Here is a 20865-nt window from a genome sequence, read left to right on the forward strand (position 1 = left end):
GCTGTATTTCAAATGCTAAAAGAGAAGGGGGAAGGGGGGCGGGGCGTGTAACTACCTTTTGTTACGGAGAGATAGATATGCTGTTGTATGTAGACGAGGGCCTTGTATGCCAACATTTGGTGGTTGCATGTTTTTAAATCCCCAGCGCGCCTCTACACGCACAAATAAGTGTTTCTGTTCTCGACTGCTCCTTTTAACGCACTGACTTTCCGTACGTCCCATGGAAGTGTCGACCTGTTGGTTCCATGGACAGAGAGAAAGAGAGAAAGTAAACATGTTTATTGCGTTAAAACAATAGGAGGTGTCCTCAGTTTAAGACTCCTTGAGCTTTCCCAGCCTCAACAGACCTGAGACAGACCTTGTGTTATTTGTTTCTCCTCTCCGTGTAGCGTTCTTTCTCTGGTTTGTTTATTAGGTTACTTCCTTTGCTGGCTCTGTAAGATGTGCGTCGACTAAAATGCTATCTTTATAAGATAAATGTCAGGTATTTCGGCGCAACACGAGGAACGGCAATAGCGATTGAACTTCCTCACCTTACTTTTGTTTTCGTACTAAAAAAGCGTGGGACGACTGATGTGGAATTAATGAGGGCTCGTACAGCCTGTAGCCGCTTCCACCATGACGCGATCTCCTTGCTCAGATAAAGTGAACGATTCAAGATAAAAGGGTTCTCTGCGAAGGTCAAAGCGGATACAGCTCTCAAGACCATATGTTCTGTTAAAGAACTCGACGACGAAAATTTAAAGCAACATAAAGAAACTCGCAACAAGTTTACGCGCCTACATCCTCCATCAACTGCGTGCCACGTCGTTACGACGAGCTGCCTGTGTTTCCGTCTAGGAGAGAGGAAGAATTCAGCCCGTCGCAGCACCGGATGTACACCCTGTCTACGCTACCCACTATAATGAGGCGCGGGGACGAAAAGTGCTTCGTACGCAACGCAAGGAGTATTCTTGCACCAAGAAGGCCGACGGACTTGTCATTACCGATCAATTTAAGGTTTTTCGCACGCAGTTTTCTCCTACCTTTATCGTGTTGGGCGCTGGTAGGAAGCAGCCGAAGTGGCCGGGAAGGTCGTACGGCGACGTGGGGTGCGACGAAGTTCTCGACGACCGCGTAGCAAGGAGGGGAAGGAGGGAAAGGGCCAAGTGGGAGAGCCAGGCAGACGAGGCGCAGACGGTTTCCGCGGTCGCCCAGAGCGATGCACGGAATCCTCGCCGCCCAGCGCATCGCCGGCGTCGACGCCGTGTATACGTCGGACATCGTACGACGAGCTCGGTAGAGAGAGCGGGTTCTGCTTTCATCCTGCTCTCGTGCGCGCTGCATTTAGCGCACGGGCGAGCGCATTGCGGAGATGATCCTTCTGGGCAGCCGACGCGGAAGAAGGGAACTCGTCTCCGACGCGTCCGGAAGTGGTGGTCAGCGAAGCTCAAGAAGAAACCGCGCTCGCGTAAGTCGCTCCTCGCTTCCAGACTGCCGTCCTGAAAACGTGTCGTGCGCTAGGGCGGTTTAATGGCTCGTCAGCGCCGGCGACAGCGCGTGGACGGAGTGGCAACCTCTCCTGAAAACCGCAAAACTGAGTAAGAACGGTTTCACTACTCTTTCAATCAAACCGTGCGCCTTCCATTTCATCGTCGATATCTGTTTTCTGGATGTCTTGCAAGGAGCCCTGTCCTCGAACCTGTTTAGGCGCGCAGACGCCACTGTAAAACCGGCGGCGCTGTTCCACTAAAGAATTTAGAAACACTAAATGGATGAAAAACGTTTTACAGGTTTTATGTTATTTGTGATATCCGAAAGTGACTGAGAAAAAAAGGCTGATCCTTTGCCGAGTTGGTGTCGGCGTAACGCGAGGTATTTCTAAACAAAGTACGCGGGGTTTCCCTTCGAGCTTTGAGGAGTGCGACCCCGTATGTACACAGAGTCGTGCAATGAGGAAAGTTTTTACAAAGGAGGAAGGCTGATGTTTTCGTCTCTATGAGGAAGCATGTGTATCTTCAAAACAAGGTACCCATGTGTTCGTCTCCCAGAGGCACCAAGGCTGTCCACTCCTTTCTCACTTCAAGGGCCTTGGTTCCTTTTTTTTAAGCAATGCGGGCGGAGGAGGTGCTCTTTTCGTCCCTACTATGTCTTCCCGGATGATGTTTTCCGCAAAATGTAAAGATGTTGTAGTGTGAAGGATATACGGAAGACCGGCCAACACAAGAAACCAAGCCAAAGACAACAACTAGTAACTCATAGATTTTGCGAGAGTTGTAATTGCAGTTGAGATAAATGTATGTTTTTGCGGCGACATTTAGTCGCGTGAATGGTGCGCCCTCTGTAATGCATCTGCGTCCTGGCCATCACGAACGTACAACTCGCTCAAACTGGCGGTGGTGTAGCTAAGGCCACGTGCAAGTCACGGCAGCTTCGAACGCTTTAGTCAATTACGCAAGCGGGTTGCGGTTAATGCTGGTGTGCGAAAACGGGTGGGTGGATAAAGTCGGAAAGGTGGCAGTGTTCTGTCAATGTGTACTGGAATACACCGATATTGAGGAAAAAAAAAACACACGGGTTGTGTGTTGCAGGTGTTTGGGTTCAACTCTGTTGCGAACAACGCAAAATCTTTCGCGTAGTTTTTCTAAAGCTATCACTACAATACATGAGCCGCCTGCCCACGCACCCCCCTCAGAAAAAAAAAAAAACAATTCTTGCTATTTTACTGAAAATGCATGTACGGGAAAATAAAGTAATGGTTACAGACTGCTAAGCCTAATAAACCCGAGCATGGACTATGAAAATTGATTTTGGGCAAGCTTTAGTCGAACAGAATTTCAGCGTTTTCTCTAGTTAATAAATTTGGTTTCATCTTGTGTTGATGTATTTTAAAGCTGTAGTAGTGCACTTGCGGTGACTTGCTTCATGGAGCCGCTCAGTTCTACTAAGCATGAATTTTTCCGTGCATTGTTTAAAAGCTGAATAAAATGTGCGGAGAGATTCCTACTTTATCTCATTAGTCTGTGCTGCCTATAAACCTTTTTCGATTTTCTAGCGACATAGCATGGATGCTGTCTGTAGGGCACTCGTGCAGGAAAGGTGAATGATCTACGAAACTGGAGTCTGGTTCATATGTCAGTAATTTTCTGTGACGAACCGGCTCTCTCCTGAGTGTAAATGACGCAAAAAAAGCTGCGTCGAATGAAAGCTGTCCGTCGCAGTATTTGAAACTCGCTGACAGCTGTCACACTACCCTTTGCAACCTCTGCAACCCGTTGCGTTGGACATTTCCTTGCCGTCATTGAGTGACCTGTGACGCTGGCGTTTGCGTCGGTCGATAGAGGTAGAGAGCACGGGTCGCATTACAGCCTCTTACCATCGGTAACTTTTTCGATGACTGTTTTGTTGTGCTACAGTGTTCGTCGTCAAATCTTTCGGCCCTGTGACGACAACCGGAATTCTTTCGCCTATCGTTGCAAGCTCCCGGCATGCAGCCGTCTCCACACACTGGCCAGAGAGACGGGTGTTTATCAGGCAGACATTTCAGAAGATACGGGGCCCTTGAATCCTATTTATCTGTAAAGCAGCAAGGCTTTACTTACAAATATCTGCATCATTTACGTGGTCACCACTTTCCCTGTTAAAGAAGAGGGCTTTTACTTTCAAGGGCATCTCCAAAATACACCCATTCCTTGAAATGACACACCGGTCATATTCGGAGCATCGTGTGTGCACAAGACTCGGGCCGACAGCCATTAACATTTCTCTGACAAGAGATTGGCTTTGTCATGCGGCCAAGTGGCTAAGGGCTTGTGCTGCTGAGCACGAAGACGCGGGTTCGATTCCTGGCCGCGGCGGCCGCTTTTCTGATGGAGGCAAAAAGCAAGAACGCCCGTATGTACGATATCTCGGCGCACGTTAAAGATTCCCAGGTGGTCAAAATTAATCCGGAGCTCTCCACTACGGCGCGCCTCATCGCCTGCGTTGCGTCGTAGCAGTAATCTCTACAATCAACCAAATCAAACAATCGACCTTGCCATTTTTTGCCCGTCACAGACGATGCTAGGCGTCCTTTGTGAGTATGCCAGCGCGGGTGCAGGAGAGTGAATGCCTCTTTTTTGCATTATAGTTGGGAGTTCCTCCAAAACGTACAAGCCAGGATGAGTTTCTCTGCCGCCTCCTAGACATTATAAAAGAACACAAAATTTGTATACACCTATACAAGCCTCATAGCCGCATCTTACTGTCACCAAACAATTGTGGTGTAAAGACTTAAACATTAAACGAACGTAGCGTGGATGAAATGCCACGAAGCCGAAAACTGAAAAAACCTTTTGTTTTTCAAGTCGGGGCTCAATGTGCCGGTGCACGCGGCACGACAGAACTTGTTCGACAAGCATTGCGGGCTGCTAATGAAACCCAGTCGGCACAAATACGAACGCTGAAGTGCCTGGGTTCTGAGTCAAGTAGTCCGTATTAGTCGCTATCTGGTAAATTTCGGTGAAGGAAACATCTTGTTCGTCATCCACATGTAAACATTATTTTGGTGTGCTGTGACACTCTTATCCTCTTGAACAGGACATGTCAATATCCCCTGCTGCAATAATGCGAAAAGTACTTGTCCCAATCCCAAGTGACTTGAGAAATACGCCCTGGTGCTGCGTTCACGCTGCCCTTATGCTTTTGTCCATTGCCGTCGGATGTAAGGCGAACATTTTTGGAATAAAACATTGATAGCTAGTCTTATTGTGGAAACATCTGCCTTCGTCTGGTGTCAGCGCTGTTTTTGCTATGGTTTATCCCCCAGAATTTACTGTCGACGAAAATATTTGTAGTAATAACTGAGAAAACCTAAATTCACAAGCAAACTTCCAAAAATGGTTTACCTGATTTGCCAAATAAAGATTTTGCTTCTGTTGACATTGCTTCACACTGTAAGCTCAGTTTCAGCCCAGTAATCGGGGCTTGCGAGACCTCAAATTCAGTGTGCGGATATTTTGATCTGCCTACAAAGAGGATGCATCAAATTAGCGCTCGAAAGTCATGTGGACGATCAAGCCTTGCTACGCCAGGGGGGGGGCTCAAAATGGAGCGGATGCATGCGTTGATGCTGCGTAATCACCTATATCTTTCAGAACAACAGCCAAGTAAGCGTATACAGCAGTCATAAAACTATCAGATCAGGTCGATAGCACGGGGCCCAGTCTGCAACAAAGTTTTTACTGTTTCAGCAGCGTGCCCGTGCGGGCGCTATGATAATGAAAGAGAAATCGGCGGCCGCGTTGCCCTGCGCCAGAAGCAACGTACGACGCAGAGCCATAAGCGGAAAAGGAAAAGCACCGCGGAGCAGGCGCTTATTATACCGAAGCGAGTTCTTTTTTAAAGCGTAAAGATACAAAGCGCAACCTTGGCGCTTGGTGCAAGGAGGCCTCGAGGGAGCAGGAAGCCACGCGGGCCGGGCAAGATTATGATGTGCTTCTTGATACTTTCTTGCCGTCCCTTAGAGATTTCGCAGCTGGATGTACGGGCCAGTGCCTCGGTTGGTGGGAGATGAACTCTGCGTGGCGTTGATAGGCGCGCTGCGGGCATCTAGCGCTCTCATTTTTCCAAGACGAAATTCAGTTCCTGATAAGCCCGACTGCGGGAGCGAAGCATTCCAGAACACGCTTCTTTACCCGCTTTTGCTTTTCTCCTAACATTTACTATGATTATGCTACTTTAGGAGCAAGGAAGCAATCCAGGAGAGAAGGCATGATTGACGTTGCTCAAAGTGTAGCATAGTAAGGAAAGCTGCTTTGCCGGGGGTTTACATATTAGATGTTGATGTATATATGTGCTACTAGTTTTTGTTTATCATACTGGCCTGGAGCGCTTCGCTGAACGAAGTAACACTTGGAATGGGAATGGTATTTCAAATATATGAACAGGAAGCTCACTACGCCTTCCACATTAAGGTTGGAGGTAGACGCTTGGAAGGTGGGCTCCAAGCATTTTCTAATCAGTTTTTTTCCAGCTAAGTTTACGGGAAAATTAGAGCTACTGTGCTTAGTGCGAACAGCTCGCGGTCAAAGCTTTTTTGTGTAAAGAACGGCCCTACAAGAACGTTGCGTAAAAACGCTTTGTTGAAATGGCTCGTATACGTCTTTTTTTCCTGATATGGGCTCAGTGCTGCAAAGAAAATATGCGCTTTAGAAGTATTGATTAGTTTTACCCAAAACATTTACTTTTGTAATTTTACGGAAAGCCCAAGTCATAAAAAGAAAGATAGCCTAATTACCTTTGGCTGTGGGTGAAAGCAGGGTTCAGTACAAACGTATTGCTGCTAATATTTGGGAAAAACGGGTAGTAAGATATCGCCGATAGCGGCATGCAAACAAATGAGCACCTTTTCGAAGGACGCCGCGTCCTGCATTTTTGTAAAGAGGTATAATTATCTGGCAGCACGCACGAAATAGTTCAGGTTCTTGCAGTTTTTTCTTCTATCAATGTGAACTCGGTGCACCAGAAAGTTTTCTATCTTCCCGTTCAACATTGTCTTACACATTTCCGTTAATTGTGGCTCGCTGTTTACGTTACTGTGAACAGGACCTCACCTGAAACTAATGGGTCTAACTCAAGTTCATTTTCTGAACTTCATTTAAAGCTCATTCTCAACGTTGTACCTGAGGTCGGCTGAGGCAAGCTCACCTCGACATTAATCGAACACGAAAGATATATCGCGACACTTAGGTCTGCTGACGCGCTTTGAAACAAAATTGTTGTGCATTCCCGAGGCGATACTTTTCAATACACGGCTACATCGTATTTTCTTTCATCCCTTTCGTTTTCTTTTTGTCTGTAGGCGTAAATTAGTTCTACAGGGGGATTGGCGACACTTTACACCACAGCTTCTCAAAAATGAGAGTGCTCCGCTGCGCGGGTGTCCTGTTCTACTACATTTTGAAAAGTTCACCTGTTACACGCGGTGACGTCAATGCCGAATGCACCAGACTAATTGGGTTGTGCCTTGGGCAACGCGCTGAGGTAAGATAAGATAAGATAAGAAGTTCATTCGTCCAAATAAAAACATACATGTGCATATCCAGCCAGCATAAGCCCTGAGGCTTGTGTGCTAGGCTGGGCAGTCTCGGTTGAAAGCAGTTAAGCCAAAAGCCAGATAATCAACTGACAAGGAGTACAACCTACAACATAAGCATACAAGTACAAAAACCCGAGAACCAAAAGATAAAAAACACAACCTAGAACATACGCATACAAATACAGCCTAGAAAGGGAAGTAGCGGGCAGCAACGCGTTCCTCCCCTGTGAACTTGAATTCAATCCCCATACGACCTGTAAACTGTTTTGAAAGCGGAAAAACTAATTCATTTTCCCATAGACCGGTTGGTTGACCGAAAACCTCCGATAAGATGTCTGGACACACGGCGCGTGCGTGTAACTAGGCTTCCATTTTGTCAAAACAGTTACTTGATAACCTAAAAATAGTAACGGTTCTGGATAACACAATACACACATCGACTATGGAGAAGGAGTACAATAGCATACCTTTATCTCATAAACCAACTTATCGGTATACATTTAGATCGTTATTAGATGCGCTCATCTTCTTCGCTTGCGATTTGGGCCTTTGAAAGTTTGATGATCGATTTGGCGCACTTTCAGCGAAGTGTGAACGCACGTTTAGCGATGGTTTTGAGTCTTTTGGCGCACTTTTGGCGCAGTTTAGGTGTTAGAAAGCTTTTGCGCTTCTCTCAACTTTCTTTAGGAACGGATGGTAAATTTTATTTACTCTTTTCAGGGGCCACTCCTTTATGTCCCGGGCAACAACAATGCCGCTTCTTCGAACAATGGGGCACTTGGGGTTTTAAAATGCCTCCTCAAGCGCGGCTCACTGTTTAGGGTATTATAAACCGGACCTCACCTAAAACTAACCGTATAAATTGGTGTGGTCTTCAAAATAAACAAAGTCGAAAGATTGCTTAAACCATTCAATGTCCTCCGTACACGTGGATCAAGCATGTGAATTCCGTAAGATTAAGCAATACTATTTAGCGGTTGCATGGTAAATGTAGGACACAAGAAATTGCAGAAACGTTTTTCTGACAGCTAACAGTTTAAAAAGTTAATCTACACTGTTTATGCGCGAAGAATTTGCCAAATGAAAACAAAAGCCACAAGTAGTTGCTGAAAACTATTTCAAATAAGTATATGACGTGCGAGCACCATACTGAGTATGTATTGAAATTATCGCGGGTAAGCGTCCACCCAGTTTTAGATGCGACTGCATCTCATTCACTCGCCTTGTCCCTGCATCCGGCGTCGGTGCTGTTGTCGGCGTCCGCCCCTCCCCCATTCTCCTCGTCGCGTGAGCTGCGCTCTCCGCCGCTCACCCCCTCTCCTCTCCGATAACGAACACTCTCTCGCGAGGGGCATTGTATTGGATTCGAATGGATTGGCTTGGCTTGGCTTGGCTTGGCTTGGATTGGATTTGGATTGGATTGGATTAAAGTGCCTGCGCCGCTCCGCTCCATCGTTCCAACGCCGTTCCTCCGCTGTCCAACGCTGCAACGGGAAGCCCCTATGCGTCGCATCTACACAGGGGTTCCCGCGAGGGGAGGTTGGAGATTTTTTTGCTTTTCAGGCGTTATAAAGATGTGTTTTTATTATGTCATGCGTAGACGTCTTTGATTTGATTGTTTGGGGGGGGGGGGGGTTACCGCGCGGACGCTACACAGGCGATGAGGCGCGCCGTAGTGGAGGGCTCCGTATTAATTTTAACCACCTGGGGATCTTTAACATGCGCCGAAATCTCGAACACACGGGCGTATTCGCTTTTCGCCTGCCTCATAAAAGTGGCCGCCGTGGCCGGGAGCCGAACCTCCGCGTCCTTGGGCTCAGCAGCTCATCGTAGACATCTTTCAAGCGGGTGGAAAAGGGTTTACACGAGAATGCAAGTGCGCTGGCTTTCGACATGAAGGTTGCTGTTGGAGTTTTAACCTCAGCTCCAAGTGCGATACCTCTTCTTCTAAATCTCTTCATATGAAGTTGAGTTTAAAACTCCCAACCTTATTCAGCAAGCAAAGGCTCAAGAGGTGACCTCAAACTCACCAAATCTGGTGACTCTGAAGTACTTCTGAGGTTGACATCGACATCGTGACATCAGTACGTGAGCCTGCTACCCTTCCAGTGCAGACACTTTTATTGCATGGGCGGTCTAAGTTCACGCGCGAATGCTTATAATTATCGCTAATCTTCCTCGTTAGAGGGAAATGTGGACAACCCTAATTAAAGCAGTTGGTTGGCTCGTGTACAGGAACTGTCAGAAAAAGAAAGTGCTTAGAATGATTATTTTAACAAACATTTAAATGGGCAGATAATTTCTGCCGACTTTTGGGATTAGGCTAGGCTACTTACATGTATTTCTTCTCAAATATTCAGTAAGTACCATGCGAGAACCGGCGTGGTTGAATCATATTTGCAGCTTGAAAATGCGGCGTGGGGTGACTTGTTTGTACAGGACTGTGCAAGGGCTGCTTCACTTTTCGGTAACGAAGTATATGTACGTACAGCCATGGCTTGTAACTTCTTCACTAATGACAATAAATTAATCTGCCACGTAGCAACAAATGGCGCGAAAATAAAATAATTTGATGTGTAACTTTAGCACTCTTTGTCACGGAGCGCAGCTTCTCATTTCGTGTTGTTCCTTCTTTTCGTTGCAGAACTATGACTTCTTGGCGGTTTCCCCGATGGCTGAGCAAAGTACAAATGTACGCCATTCTGGCCGGCTGCCTAGCACTGCTCATCATTTTCCGGTCTCTCCGCACGGACACATCAGATCGGGACAAAGACGGCCACGACGGAGACTTGTTTATCGCTCCTTTTGAATCTAGCGACCACGCACAAAATGAAGTCGTTGCGCGTGACGAGATCGACGTCTCTCCTGAAAACAACAATGCCAGGAACCCTTATGTGCACCCGTACGTCATTGACGGCTCGCATTTGTGCCGAGGTTTCGAGGCAGCACCCAGCTTTGTGGTGTTTGTGGCAAGTGCGCCGAGCCATCGCGAAGAGCGGGACGCCATACGTGACACGTGGGGCCTCCACTCCTACCTCGCTCATCGTAGTACCAAGGTCATCTTTCTGCTGGGGCGTTCTCAGTTTGACCGGGAAATTAAGGCTGAGTCTCAAGTACACGGAGACATCGTGCAAGGTAACTTCACGGACAGCTACGACAACCTTACCCTCAAGAGCGTCCTGATGCTTCACTGGACGCGCTCCTTCTGCCCCGACGTGGACCACATCATGAAAACTGACGATGACGTGTACGTGAACCTGGACAACCTCGTGCACCATTTGAATAGTGTTATGGGAGACCAGCGGCGCTGGATCCAAGGATGCATCAAAAGGCACGCAGGCACGCCGCTCCATGGAGCCGGCGTAGGACAGCCCTTGAACCCCGTCGACCTGAACAACCTGCCTAAGGCTCATCCAGACTTCGTGGCGGGGGCAGGTTACGTGATATCGAGTGATCTTGTGGAAGACTTGCTGGCGGCCTCCGCACGAGTAACGTGGGTTCCTCTGGAGGACGTCTTTGTGACTGGAAGGTGCGCAGCCCTCTTAGGTGTCAAGCCCGAGACGGAGGACAGGTTCAGCTGCGGGCGACCAGTGAAAGACCCTTGTGAACTGGCGCATACGTTTACGGGGCACGGCATGACCCCGGAACTGATGAGGCGGACTTGGGATGCCATGCTGAGCGGTTGTTCATGACGCTGTGTACCAAAGCATATAGTTTATTATGGAATGCATGAGCTAATGTATTTTATTCTCATTTGGTGATCCAAAGAAATGCGGGTGCAATGGAAGGGTGGTTCACTTATCGACTAGCTGTCGCATAATACGCGACCTCAAACAAGAGTCTTCAAAACGAGACAGGTAAGTGACACGGCAGTCCATGTTTGTGAAACCAGTCGATAAACGATCAAATTCGTTTGAAAAGTTAGTTACGTCGCGGAGTTCTGCCAGTCACAGTGGGTAAGTGCTATGTATCGGGAAAACAATTGTGTGCGCGTTTTCTGATGTCGGATACACTGTGCCGTTGAAATGAAGCACTACTCATGTTGGATCGAAGAGATTGATTTGCTAAGATGACCTACAGAGTCTAAGCGCGCAAAACGTGCTGTCCGCGCATTAATTTTAAAAAGAACGGGTCCAAGAAAAGTTGAACAGACCAGCAGTTTGTTCATAAGTGAAGCATACGTTATATAATTCCTGCATATCTTTTGTGTCAATTTATTGCTTCCAGTATGCCTGAAGGCACATTCTAAAGCCAATTTAAGCTAATAGGAACCATAAAGTTGAAAGTACACCTCCACAATGAAAGTATCAATAAACAAGCGGTTCATATAGGCTTACATACTATAGTTTTAATAAACGCATTGACGGAAACCAATCAATCAATCAATAAGTCAATGGTTATTCCCTTCTCCGCAGCAACGCGTGACATGCAGCCATCACCTCCAAATCTTTGCGCACAGAAGCACCCCCTTTATGGTGTGGCGGATAGCGGGCTCGTTTCATGGCCCATGGTTCAAAACCGGCAAGGGAAAGAAAACGTCAGACGGCCAATACCGGAGGAGGTACCACCGCGTACCGCGTACCACGGAAGGGCTTAGCGAGCAGCCAAATGCGGGTCACGCTCAACGAGCGCATTTATATACTCACTGTTATTTTTCTGCATGCACAGGTGCCGTCATAAGTAATTGGAACAATGATTTGTGAATATCACAAATTATTTGCCTTCCTGCCTTTAAGATAGCCACTTCCGGTGTAGAGGAAGTTTTGCTATTAGGGAGGACTCTTTTGAACGCACGCCAATGCAGCCAGGAAATTTTTGCAAAAAAAAATTCCTGAATATTTACGAGGCTGTGTTCAAAATACTTTTGACGGCCCCTGTACACCCTCGCAAGTTTTTATTATAACGGGAGCGATGACCGACTCGCTGGTCAGCACCTTATCAGGGTGTTCAGTGGCGAAATAGACGAGAGTGCGCGCACTCCTCTCTTGTGCGAGCATCGTCTGCTGGGCCGTTTCATTTAGAGAGATATACCCCCCGCCACGGTACCTACATGACGACTTTGTTAAAAGCCCGTGGTTATTGCAAGCTCGTGCACATCACCAACACGAATTTGATTTTTCTCTCGTATCATTTGCCCTGCACGTTTGTCAGGAACTTTGAAGCTGCTTAGTTACATTTTTTTTTGCCAGCCAAAGGGATATTGCCGATGAGAAAAGAAGGGTTGGTGTTGCTTTATGGAGAACAGCGCAACAGACAACATTCATCCAGCAGAAAGATATATGCGCGTGCGCGAACTCTCGCCTGGTTTGCCGCTGGACACCGGCATAAGGAGCTGAAGTGCCGATCGGTCATCACTCCCGTGATATTATTAAAAAACTGGGAGGGTGTACAGTGAGTTGTAGCGCAATACTGGCTCCTGAAGGAGACAGTCCTGCTCGAGCATACGTCGGCGAGAAATGATAGTTTCAAAGCATCTATCGAGTAGCTTCAGTGCGCGTGGCCCTGGAGTTATACAGCCTGAATACCAAGAGGGTGCTATAACTGTGCGCTATATGCGGCTAAGGGGTCTCGATGCATGCGCTCCTCGGGCGCGCATGCATCTAATCACCTTATGATTGGCGGTGTGGCTAACACATATGCGGAGGGGGCAACAAAGGTCGCCTCAGTCGCCGGCTGACTGCGCCCAGCTAATAGAAACTCGAAGTTATTGGCGTAGTCTGGCGCCACTTCTTGGGGTTTTATGTGTAGGAAAAGTTAGTATTCCACCGACATCCCGTGACGGGAAAGGGTTGGTATTTGATGCCAAGCCTACAGTAGTGGTAGCGCAGAGATTTAGTCTAAGTCCGGTATGGACAAGAAAACAACTTCATGAAAGGCTATGCAAAATTGAAGCAAGCTGTTTAAATACAACGTGGCAGCAATACAAAAGAACCATTGTGTTGGGTCGCTGTCTATTCTGCAGACGCAGCGAACGGAGGGAATATTTGCTTTTCCTATCATTCGCACTCTTAAGAATTACCAGCAGAAGGTAACTGCATGCTATGTACAATTTACAATCCAAAAGGAATGGAAGTCCTTACAACTAACCCTTGGGGGCAGGTTGCAAACTTTTATAGTCACCCTACACGAGGAAACACGGCCGTCACGAGGCTTCGAGTGGTCTAAACACAGCGTCGTTCGCTGGCGTCGGCGGGTTGATAATAACTGGCGAAAGTACTGGTCTCTGTGTCTTGCTAGATTTACGAGCATGCTCATTAGAGGCATGTGTTGACGCCCACCCTTCGGCCGGTCCGATTACTGGACTCCGAAGAGGACTACCAGGCAGATGCCGTGGAGCTGAGGTATATTCTCACTGGTCCTCTGTCCCTTCGAGCTTGCCGTGCTGCGTGCTGGCTCCCAGCCGCCTCTATCCTCTTTTTGGGGCTGCATGTGCATGTCATCGTAGTGGTGCCTTGAAGCTTTCGTGTTTCAGGTTTCTACGTAGTCTAACGCAGGCAAGAACACCGGGAGCAGGGGCCCTGCGCTTATCGCTGCGATTTATTTCGGCGGCACGACCTCATTGACCTCCACCAATCTGTGCCAGGCTGTGTGGCGTTCATTACCTCAGCGATATTAAATGCGAATGCATTTATTAGTCGGGGGTTGTCTTGCGTCCATCGAGCGGCGTGCGCCTGCATTCCTCCAGCGCGAGCGCACGTGAGCACGCGCCTCGTAGTTCTGCCTTCGTCGTCGTCATCGTCGTCGTAAATGCGAATGCATTTCTTAGTCGGGGGTTGTCGTGCTCCGTCGGCGTGCGCCCGCAGGTGTTAGCTCTCCGCGCTCAATGCCGAACGCATGCGCTTGAAGCGAGCTGTACTAGTTTGCTCGAAGCGGCAAGGACGGCGAGTACTGCGGTGTTAGTCTCGTGTCTAACGTGTATGGGAACTTGATATCGCACGCCGTTGCCACGTCTCCCGTTCGAGACACGTCTCCGTACAAGGACTTGTGCACCCTTGCCTACACCGGAGACGGAGTCTTTGTGGTGACCGTGTACCTCGCGACCAACCTCGCTCGAGACGCCGTTGCCGCGCAGCTGGACGCGGCTATGGAAAGTGTGCGCGTGCACTCCAAACCCTCTGACCCCATAGTCATGGTTGGCGACTTCAACGTTGACGTGTGCAAGAAGAGTGGCGAGTGGCTGGTCGAGTACATGCAGACCAGGCACTCTATGCATTGTCTCTCTGCCGGCTTCGACACGTGCCCCACTACCAGTCACGGGAGTTGCATTGATCTGGTCTTTACGCGAAACTGTGACGCGCGTACGCTTCTCAAAGACCCTTTGACCGTGCACTTTAGCGATCACAAGGCAGTGATTGTGGCCGTCAGGTACAACGATAACACAAACAGGTGCCGATGAATAAATGATTACGTTCACAGTCTCGTCATTAATTACGCCATTACCCGCAACACACTCATCGGTGCACCCAATGCATTCGCATTTCTGCACGATTCCCTTCGGGGAGGTGCGGGGGAATTTTTTTTAAGGACGATTGTCTTTTTTGGGGGGCCAAAACATTTTTAAAAAATTCTGCCTTAAAGCCAAAATGCAAGTATCGGCAGACGATATCGTAATTAGGACAGGAGGAACAACTTGGGAAGAAATTGAGAACTCCAAGGAAGCACTATCAGCAGTACGTGCCTGGGCCAAAAAGAACGCTATCCCGTTTAATTAAACTAAAAGCCGAGCAACACTTCAAGGAAAAGAATACCAAAAACGGCCACCGATAATCAAAGAGGGAGAAAAAAATGTTAACATAATAAAGGAGATGAAAATACCATGCATTATTTGTTATTAAAAATTATGGCTCATTCCACATATAGAATATACCAAAAATAAAACCGGAAAAAATAACAACCAATCTTGCCTCTTGGGCAACAGTTGGGGTCTGTCTCCGAGGCAACGTATGGAGATTTACAATCGAGGAATCGATAGAATGAATATTTACGGCTCACCCGTATGGATCACCAGTACTCGTACATCTAACGAGAAAGGAAACTCGCGGCGATACATATACATCTACTTAAAATCTGAAAAACCTTAAGAGCAGTCTCCAATCAGGATCTAAACATCGCGACAAATGCAATGCAATTGCAAAAACAATAGACAAAGCAAAATAACTCTTTCATTTCCTTAATCACAATAAAGCATTTTGGTGGCAGAACTAAGAATTTAACGGACCCGATATTGTAGCTAAACCCACCACCTAGGAATCCCACCCAGCAGATATCCCTCGTAGACCATACAAAATTAATAACCAAAAATGCAATGAGGTTGTTATGTCTTCCAGGATGGCTCACAAAGGATCAGCCTTTGTAGTCTTTGATTGTTCAAACAGTATAATTCAGCACAGTACGTTCGAACTACCGAGCAACAGCGAACGAAGTTAGAGCGATAGCGAAGCACTGAAATGCATTAAACAAAAACCATGCAATTATACTACCGTATAATCAGGGACACCTTAGCCCCGCTTCAAAGACTCAACAATCCTACTACGACAAAAACGTTAGTCTGAAACCTAAAAATGTACTTTATTATTCAGTAATTTGTTTTTTGAGAATTCCCGCCAACAGCACTAGGCCTTCTAGGGTGGCGCACTCTAAAAGTACAAGAATACAGACAAAAGAATGAAATGTGGGTACTAGTTTCGCAGTATACGGAATCAAACATTGCAGTATAGCATCACATACGTGCGCGCGCACACACACACACGCGCGGGCGTGTGAGTGTACACACACATGCGCATGCACATGCACGTACGCGCGCACGCACGCACACACACACACACACACACACACACACACACACACACACACACACACACACACACACACACACACACACAGACACACACACACACACACACGTGCGTGTGTGTGTTTGTGTGTGTGTGTGATATTTAAGATCACCCCCTTAAATATAACTATATTTCAGTTACATTTCAGTTAAGGGGGTTTATAGCTGGAGGCCATCAAGACGGGTAAACGAGACGGAGACCAAAGACGTGCAAGGGAGCGGAGCCCGATGTCTCGGCGCGTTCTCTCAGAGCCCGCTCTCGTTCCGAGCAACGCAATACTCGCCGTGCTTCTTCTTTTCGCGCCTAGCACCTTGCGCCTACCATCATTGATTGATTGTAGGGTTCAACGCGCCGACGCAACGCAGGTGATGAGGCGCACCGTAGTGGAGGGCTCCGGATTAATTTCGACCACCTGGGGATCTTTGACGTGCACCGAAATATCGCGCACACGGGCGTTTTTGCTTTTCGCCTCCATCAGAGAAGTGGCCGCTGCGGCCGGGAATCGAATCTGCGACCTCGTGCTCAGCAGCACAACGCCTTAGCCACTGATCCACCGCGGCGGGTCGCGCCCACCATCATCGTACGGCGCATAATAGTCCTTCTTCCGGTGCAAACCTCGTCCGTTGCACAGGAGGGATTGGCGCATAGCAAGCACATGGAGTGTCGTCTTGTCGATGTCGGTGAGTATGTTGTGAAGAGCAAAGGGCACAGCTGTGGAATGCTGCAAGGGAGCAAAATCTCGGTCTTGCGATCCGTTATACATAATACCGAGGATGAATTAAGCGCTCCATAAAGTTGTATTTTAAGAACAGGGTTGAAATCCTTCATATTATCAGAAAATACGGTCAAGGAGACACAAAAATAATAATTATACAGTCCCTGTGCTCGGAACACTGGAGACAGCCAGCGTGTCTGTCGCCACCACATCAAAGCGCACGTGGGGACGGAGTGCTCGCACTGACGTCGGAAGCCGAACAGAGCTCACTCATACGGGGCTTCCCAATGTGGAGTGGAGACACTTAAACAGAAAAAAAAAAAAAACAAATCGCGCTTCGTTCGTCGAAACTCTAATTCATCCAGGTTAAGCCGCTTGAGGACGTCGTTGTAAGCGCATTTAGCACGCGAGAATTCCTTTTTTGTGCCCTCTCCAACCGTAAAGATGACCAAGCACTCAATTCCAGACTGCCGATGCAAGCTCCATCAGGGGTATAATAAGAGCTTTGCAGAGGGTTAGAAGGCACGATCCTCCTGAAAAGTCTCTTCTTGCACGAGAGATCGCATACAGAGAGTGAAGGGATTTCGTGATGTGTAGTTAACGTGAGATATTAACCGATAATTGGAATCCATTAAAACACCCAAATAGTGGGCTGTACTTGCTCTTTTCTTCAACTGAGAGTCAAGCTGGTATGAAAAATTAACGGTGACTCATTTAGAGTGTAGGTAATACACTCTTAATCTGGTTCCATGTAAGTTCCAGTTAAACGGGGCGATCCACATATTTTTATCTGGATCTAAACGAAGAATAACTGGAACGAGAGATATAAGTGGATCTTATCTGGAACTGTCCATTTGTTTTCTTTAGGTTTGTGGTTATTATGTGGAACCGAATAAATGAGGGGATGCGCTGTCTGCCGTTCCAGTTACTGTTACACTTATGTCCCAGTAAAAATTTTGGACAGTGCTTTTGTATATTTTTTGCTCGTGTCTTGTTCCACATAACTTGTACGCTGCAGTGAAGTATGCACTGAATCGTGCATTAACTGGAACAATGAACCACATATATATTTGACGCGCTTTGGCGCACAAGCGCACGCACAAGCTCTTGCACGCACACGCCCACAGACATAGATACAGACACGAACGCACACCCGCGCACCCACACATACACACACACATGCATGCAGTCACACACGCACACACGCACGTACCACATAAAATTTAATAAACTTCGTCGATATCTATGGGACTGTCTTAGAGCAGTTTATATAAGACGACTAAGACGTATTTTTAGTGACGTTATTTGACATAAAAAAACATGTCCACTGCTATAACAACACCGTACAAAGCATGAAAGGTGCGAGAAAAGGGTATCTTAGCGAAAATAGAAATTCCACGAACCCCTTTCAGATTGTCTGCGGCGCTCAGACCGCTTTAGTGAATATCGTCTTTTGCTAATTGCAGACGCGCAGTACGTCTGAAATCACCAATGACTTGAATTTGAGAAGGACCAGATGTCCTCAGGTTCTCCTTCTGCGTTTCGGACAGAGCCGTGGTAGTGCTGAAGAATTCATTGGGCTTTTGTGGATACCTCATAAAGAAATATATATGGTTGTTGAGACTATTGCATGTTCTGCATTTGGTTCACAAAGCGTCGCAGAAACATTGTTTTTTGCTCAATGCTCAGCCATCAGCTCGCTGCGTTGTAGCACGTGCACAATTTTAAGTGCTTTACAGGAACGTATAAATGGCTACAATCTGCTGTAAAATAGCTACCTAGTCTACGTTATTTATGCCCTGATGCGGTATATACATAGTGTTAACCGACTGTGCCGCATTTTACACTGCATGCAGCATGTCACGCATGCAGTTATGCTTGGATGTTCGTTAGCATTTTTCGTCTCGTGCATGCTATTAAGGGTGACTCACCTGATCCTATTCATATGGGACTCACTAATTTATGACGCAAATTCATGAGACTTGCTACTTCAAAAGCACCATGTACCGATACAAGAAGTTTTACAAATTCACAGAAATGACACTAACGACCCGGTTTGCTTCTTCTAGAAATACAGTAGACCCTCGTTAAGACGAGCTTGGTTAAAACGAACACTGATTAAGAACCACAACATTTTTCTCTTGTAACGTCCACAATGCAATACACCTCCGCTTAAGACGAATTTCGGATAATACGAATACATTTTTACGGTGCCTTCGGGTTCGTCTTAACGGGAGTCTACTGTATATCATTTCTTTGCAGAGACAAAAAAAAAAACAAGAAATGCATTTTGGTTTATCCAGTCTTCACTGGAAGGCGCTAGCGGTCTACCATGCGAGAGTTTTATTGCTTTGTTTCAGTAAGAAGCGACATATATCTAAAATAAGCAAACTAGGCCGTTGTGATTATCGGTATGTATTTTTAAAACTATTCGTATTGGTGCACGATGGTTTTTAAGTCCGTTGGTCATGACGTAGTAAGTCCGATAGGAATGCTAACAGGCGAGTGCCTTTTAATTTCCACAAGCAAAAACAAAAGCCTCTTTGCAGGGAGCGGTTGACTGGGTGAACGGAACTAAACTTGGACAACTAAATATACCACGTGATACCTTCATTATTTTGTATGTATTAATGCTGAAATTACATTGTAATTCCTAATTATGCTGTGCAGTAACGGCAAAAATGCGCAGAGTTAACTTGCTGTTGTTGTGTCTTGTCATAGTAATTGAAGTTCATTGAATGATCCGCCTTCTCCAGCTGCTTCCCCAGTTGCTGTTTTCCTGTAGTATTGGTGTTCAGGAGGGAAAAGGGCTGGGAAACGGGCCGATGTATTATTACTCGCTAATTAGCTGTAAGTAGCTTTATATAACGTGGGTATCTAAGAGTGTCGCAGTATATTTTATTGACTACGGAAAGGCTTGTTGTCAAGAAAAGCAGTAAATGAAGCCACGCCCATTTGCGTTCATTGTAAACACTAACGCCGAAATTGTCATCCAAAGTTAAGCTCGGATATCGCACGTACTCACGGCCCTCCGCGAGAAACAACTTTAGCCAGTACTAACGCGCGAACGCGGCTATTATCTGAGCTTTGTTTCGACCTCAGCGGGCGTAAACGTCCGCTTAGACGCATATGCCCGTTTTCGAATCAAATAAAAGCCATCACGTGTGCCGAGTTTGTATGAGCTCTTATGCGGGCGCATCGCCAAAGCCTCCGCGAGAACGAAAGTTTGCCGAAGCCATGAGGAAAAGACCGCCACTCCAGTAGCGCATTCCATGCGCATGCGTCAGCAGCAGCACGGCAGAGCTGTTTTTGCGTTGATTCACGGTACAGTGGGGCTGCAACGGGTACGACGACGACGGATGAAAATCGGGACTGCGTCAACACTTTGAACGACAGCAGCGCTCCAATCTTCCAGGATTCCCTCCGCTAATTTTACGGTCTTCCGCATGCAGCGCCACCAGTGGCATTCCCAAGCGGGTTTCTGAATTGCTCGCGCGATGCGCCTGATATTTACTAAAGATATTCTCGGTCACGCTGGTGAGAACCGTTAGCGCCGTTAGCAGTTTGATTGGGTTGATTGCGGCGTGCAATTGAGAATTTTTAAATGCAGAGCATTTTAGTAGCTCACGATGTCACCCGCGTTGGCGTCCGTAGTCCGCATCACTACGTAGTCCGCACCCTACACTATATAAAGAAATAATACCTTCCGGCGCCAGGTTTCGATCCCACGACTCTGCGGGCGGAACGCAAGGTACACGGCACTTTACCGACTGCTCCACGGAGCCGACACAGAATGGAAGGTTACGCACGCGCCTTATATCCTTGACTCATTCAACCGTCGGCCACAGGTGCGCCCTCTCCCCCGCGTCCTCCTCGCCTTCTCTCCGCTCGCAACACCCTCTCTCGCCGCGTTCGGTTCGCGTTCATGTGGTGGCGCGATTTCGGCGCTATAACACTCTCTCGCGAAGGGCATTGGATTGGATTCGATTGGATTGGATTGGATTGGATTGGATTGGCTTGGATTGGATTGGATTGGATTGGATTTGGATTGGGTTGGATTAAAGTGGATTGTGTTGGATTGTGTTGCGTCATAGCCGCGCCACGTTGCGTCGTAGCCTCTCCACGTTGCGTAATAGCCGCGGCAGGGGGTTCACGGCACGTTTCACGTTTCACCATCGACTTCATCGACAATGTCTACGCTGGAAGACAACAATTACAACAACAACAACCAATACGTAATCCATAAGACTTGCAGGCAC

General features: G+C 47.3%; 1 protein-coding gene across 2 annotated transcripts; it reads left to right on the forward strand.

Moving 5' to 3' along the window:
- Window positions 1-1197: 1197 nt before the first annotated feature.
- Window positions 1198-11937, forward strand: LOC144179274 (beta-1,3-galactosyltransferase 5-like). Of its 2 annotated transcripts, none has more exons than XM_077707562.1 (2): window positions 1198-1580; window positions 9702-11937. In XM_077707562.1, exons 1-2 carry the CDS (start codon window positions 1513-1515, stop codon window positions 10747-10749), a joined length of 1116 nt encoding a protein of 371 aa, XP_077563688.1. In that variant the 5' UTR covers window positions 1198-1512; the 3' UTR covers window positions 10750-11937. The 2 variants fall into 2 exon arrangements, with proteins under 2 accessions (XP_077563688.1, XP_077563689.1); XM_077707563.1 differs by having other exon boundaries at window positions 1198-1450; window positions 9702-11935.
- The last annotated feature ends 8928 nt before the right edge of the window (window positions 11938-20865 follow it).

Source organism: Haemaphysalis longicornis, unplaced genomic scaffold (assembly GCF_048455015.1).
Source record: "Haemaphysalis longicornis isolate Haplotype H1 unplaced genomic scaffold, Haemaphysalis longicornis Haplotype H1 scaffold_4, whole genome shotgun sequence".
Classification (NCBI taxonomy): domain Eukaryota; kingdom Metazoa; phylum Arthropoda; class Arachnida; order Ixodida; family Ixodidae; genus Haemaphysalis; species Haemaphysalis longicornis.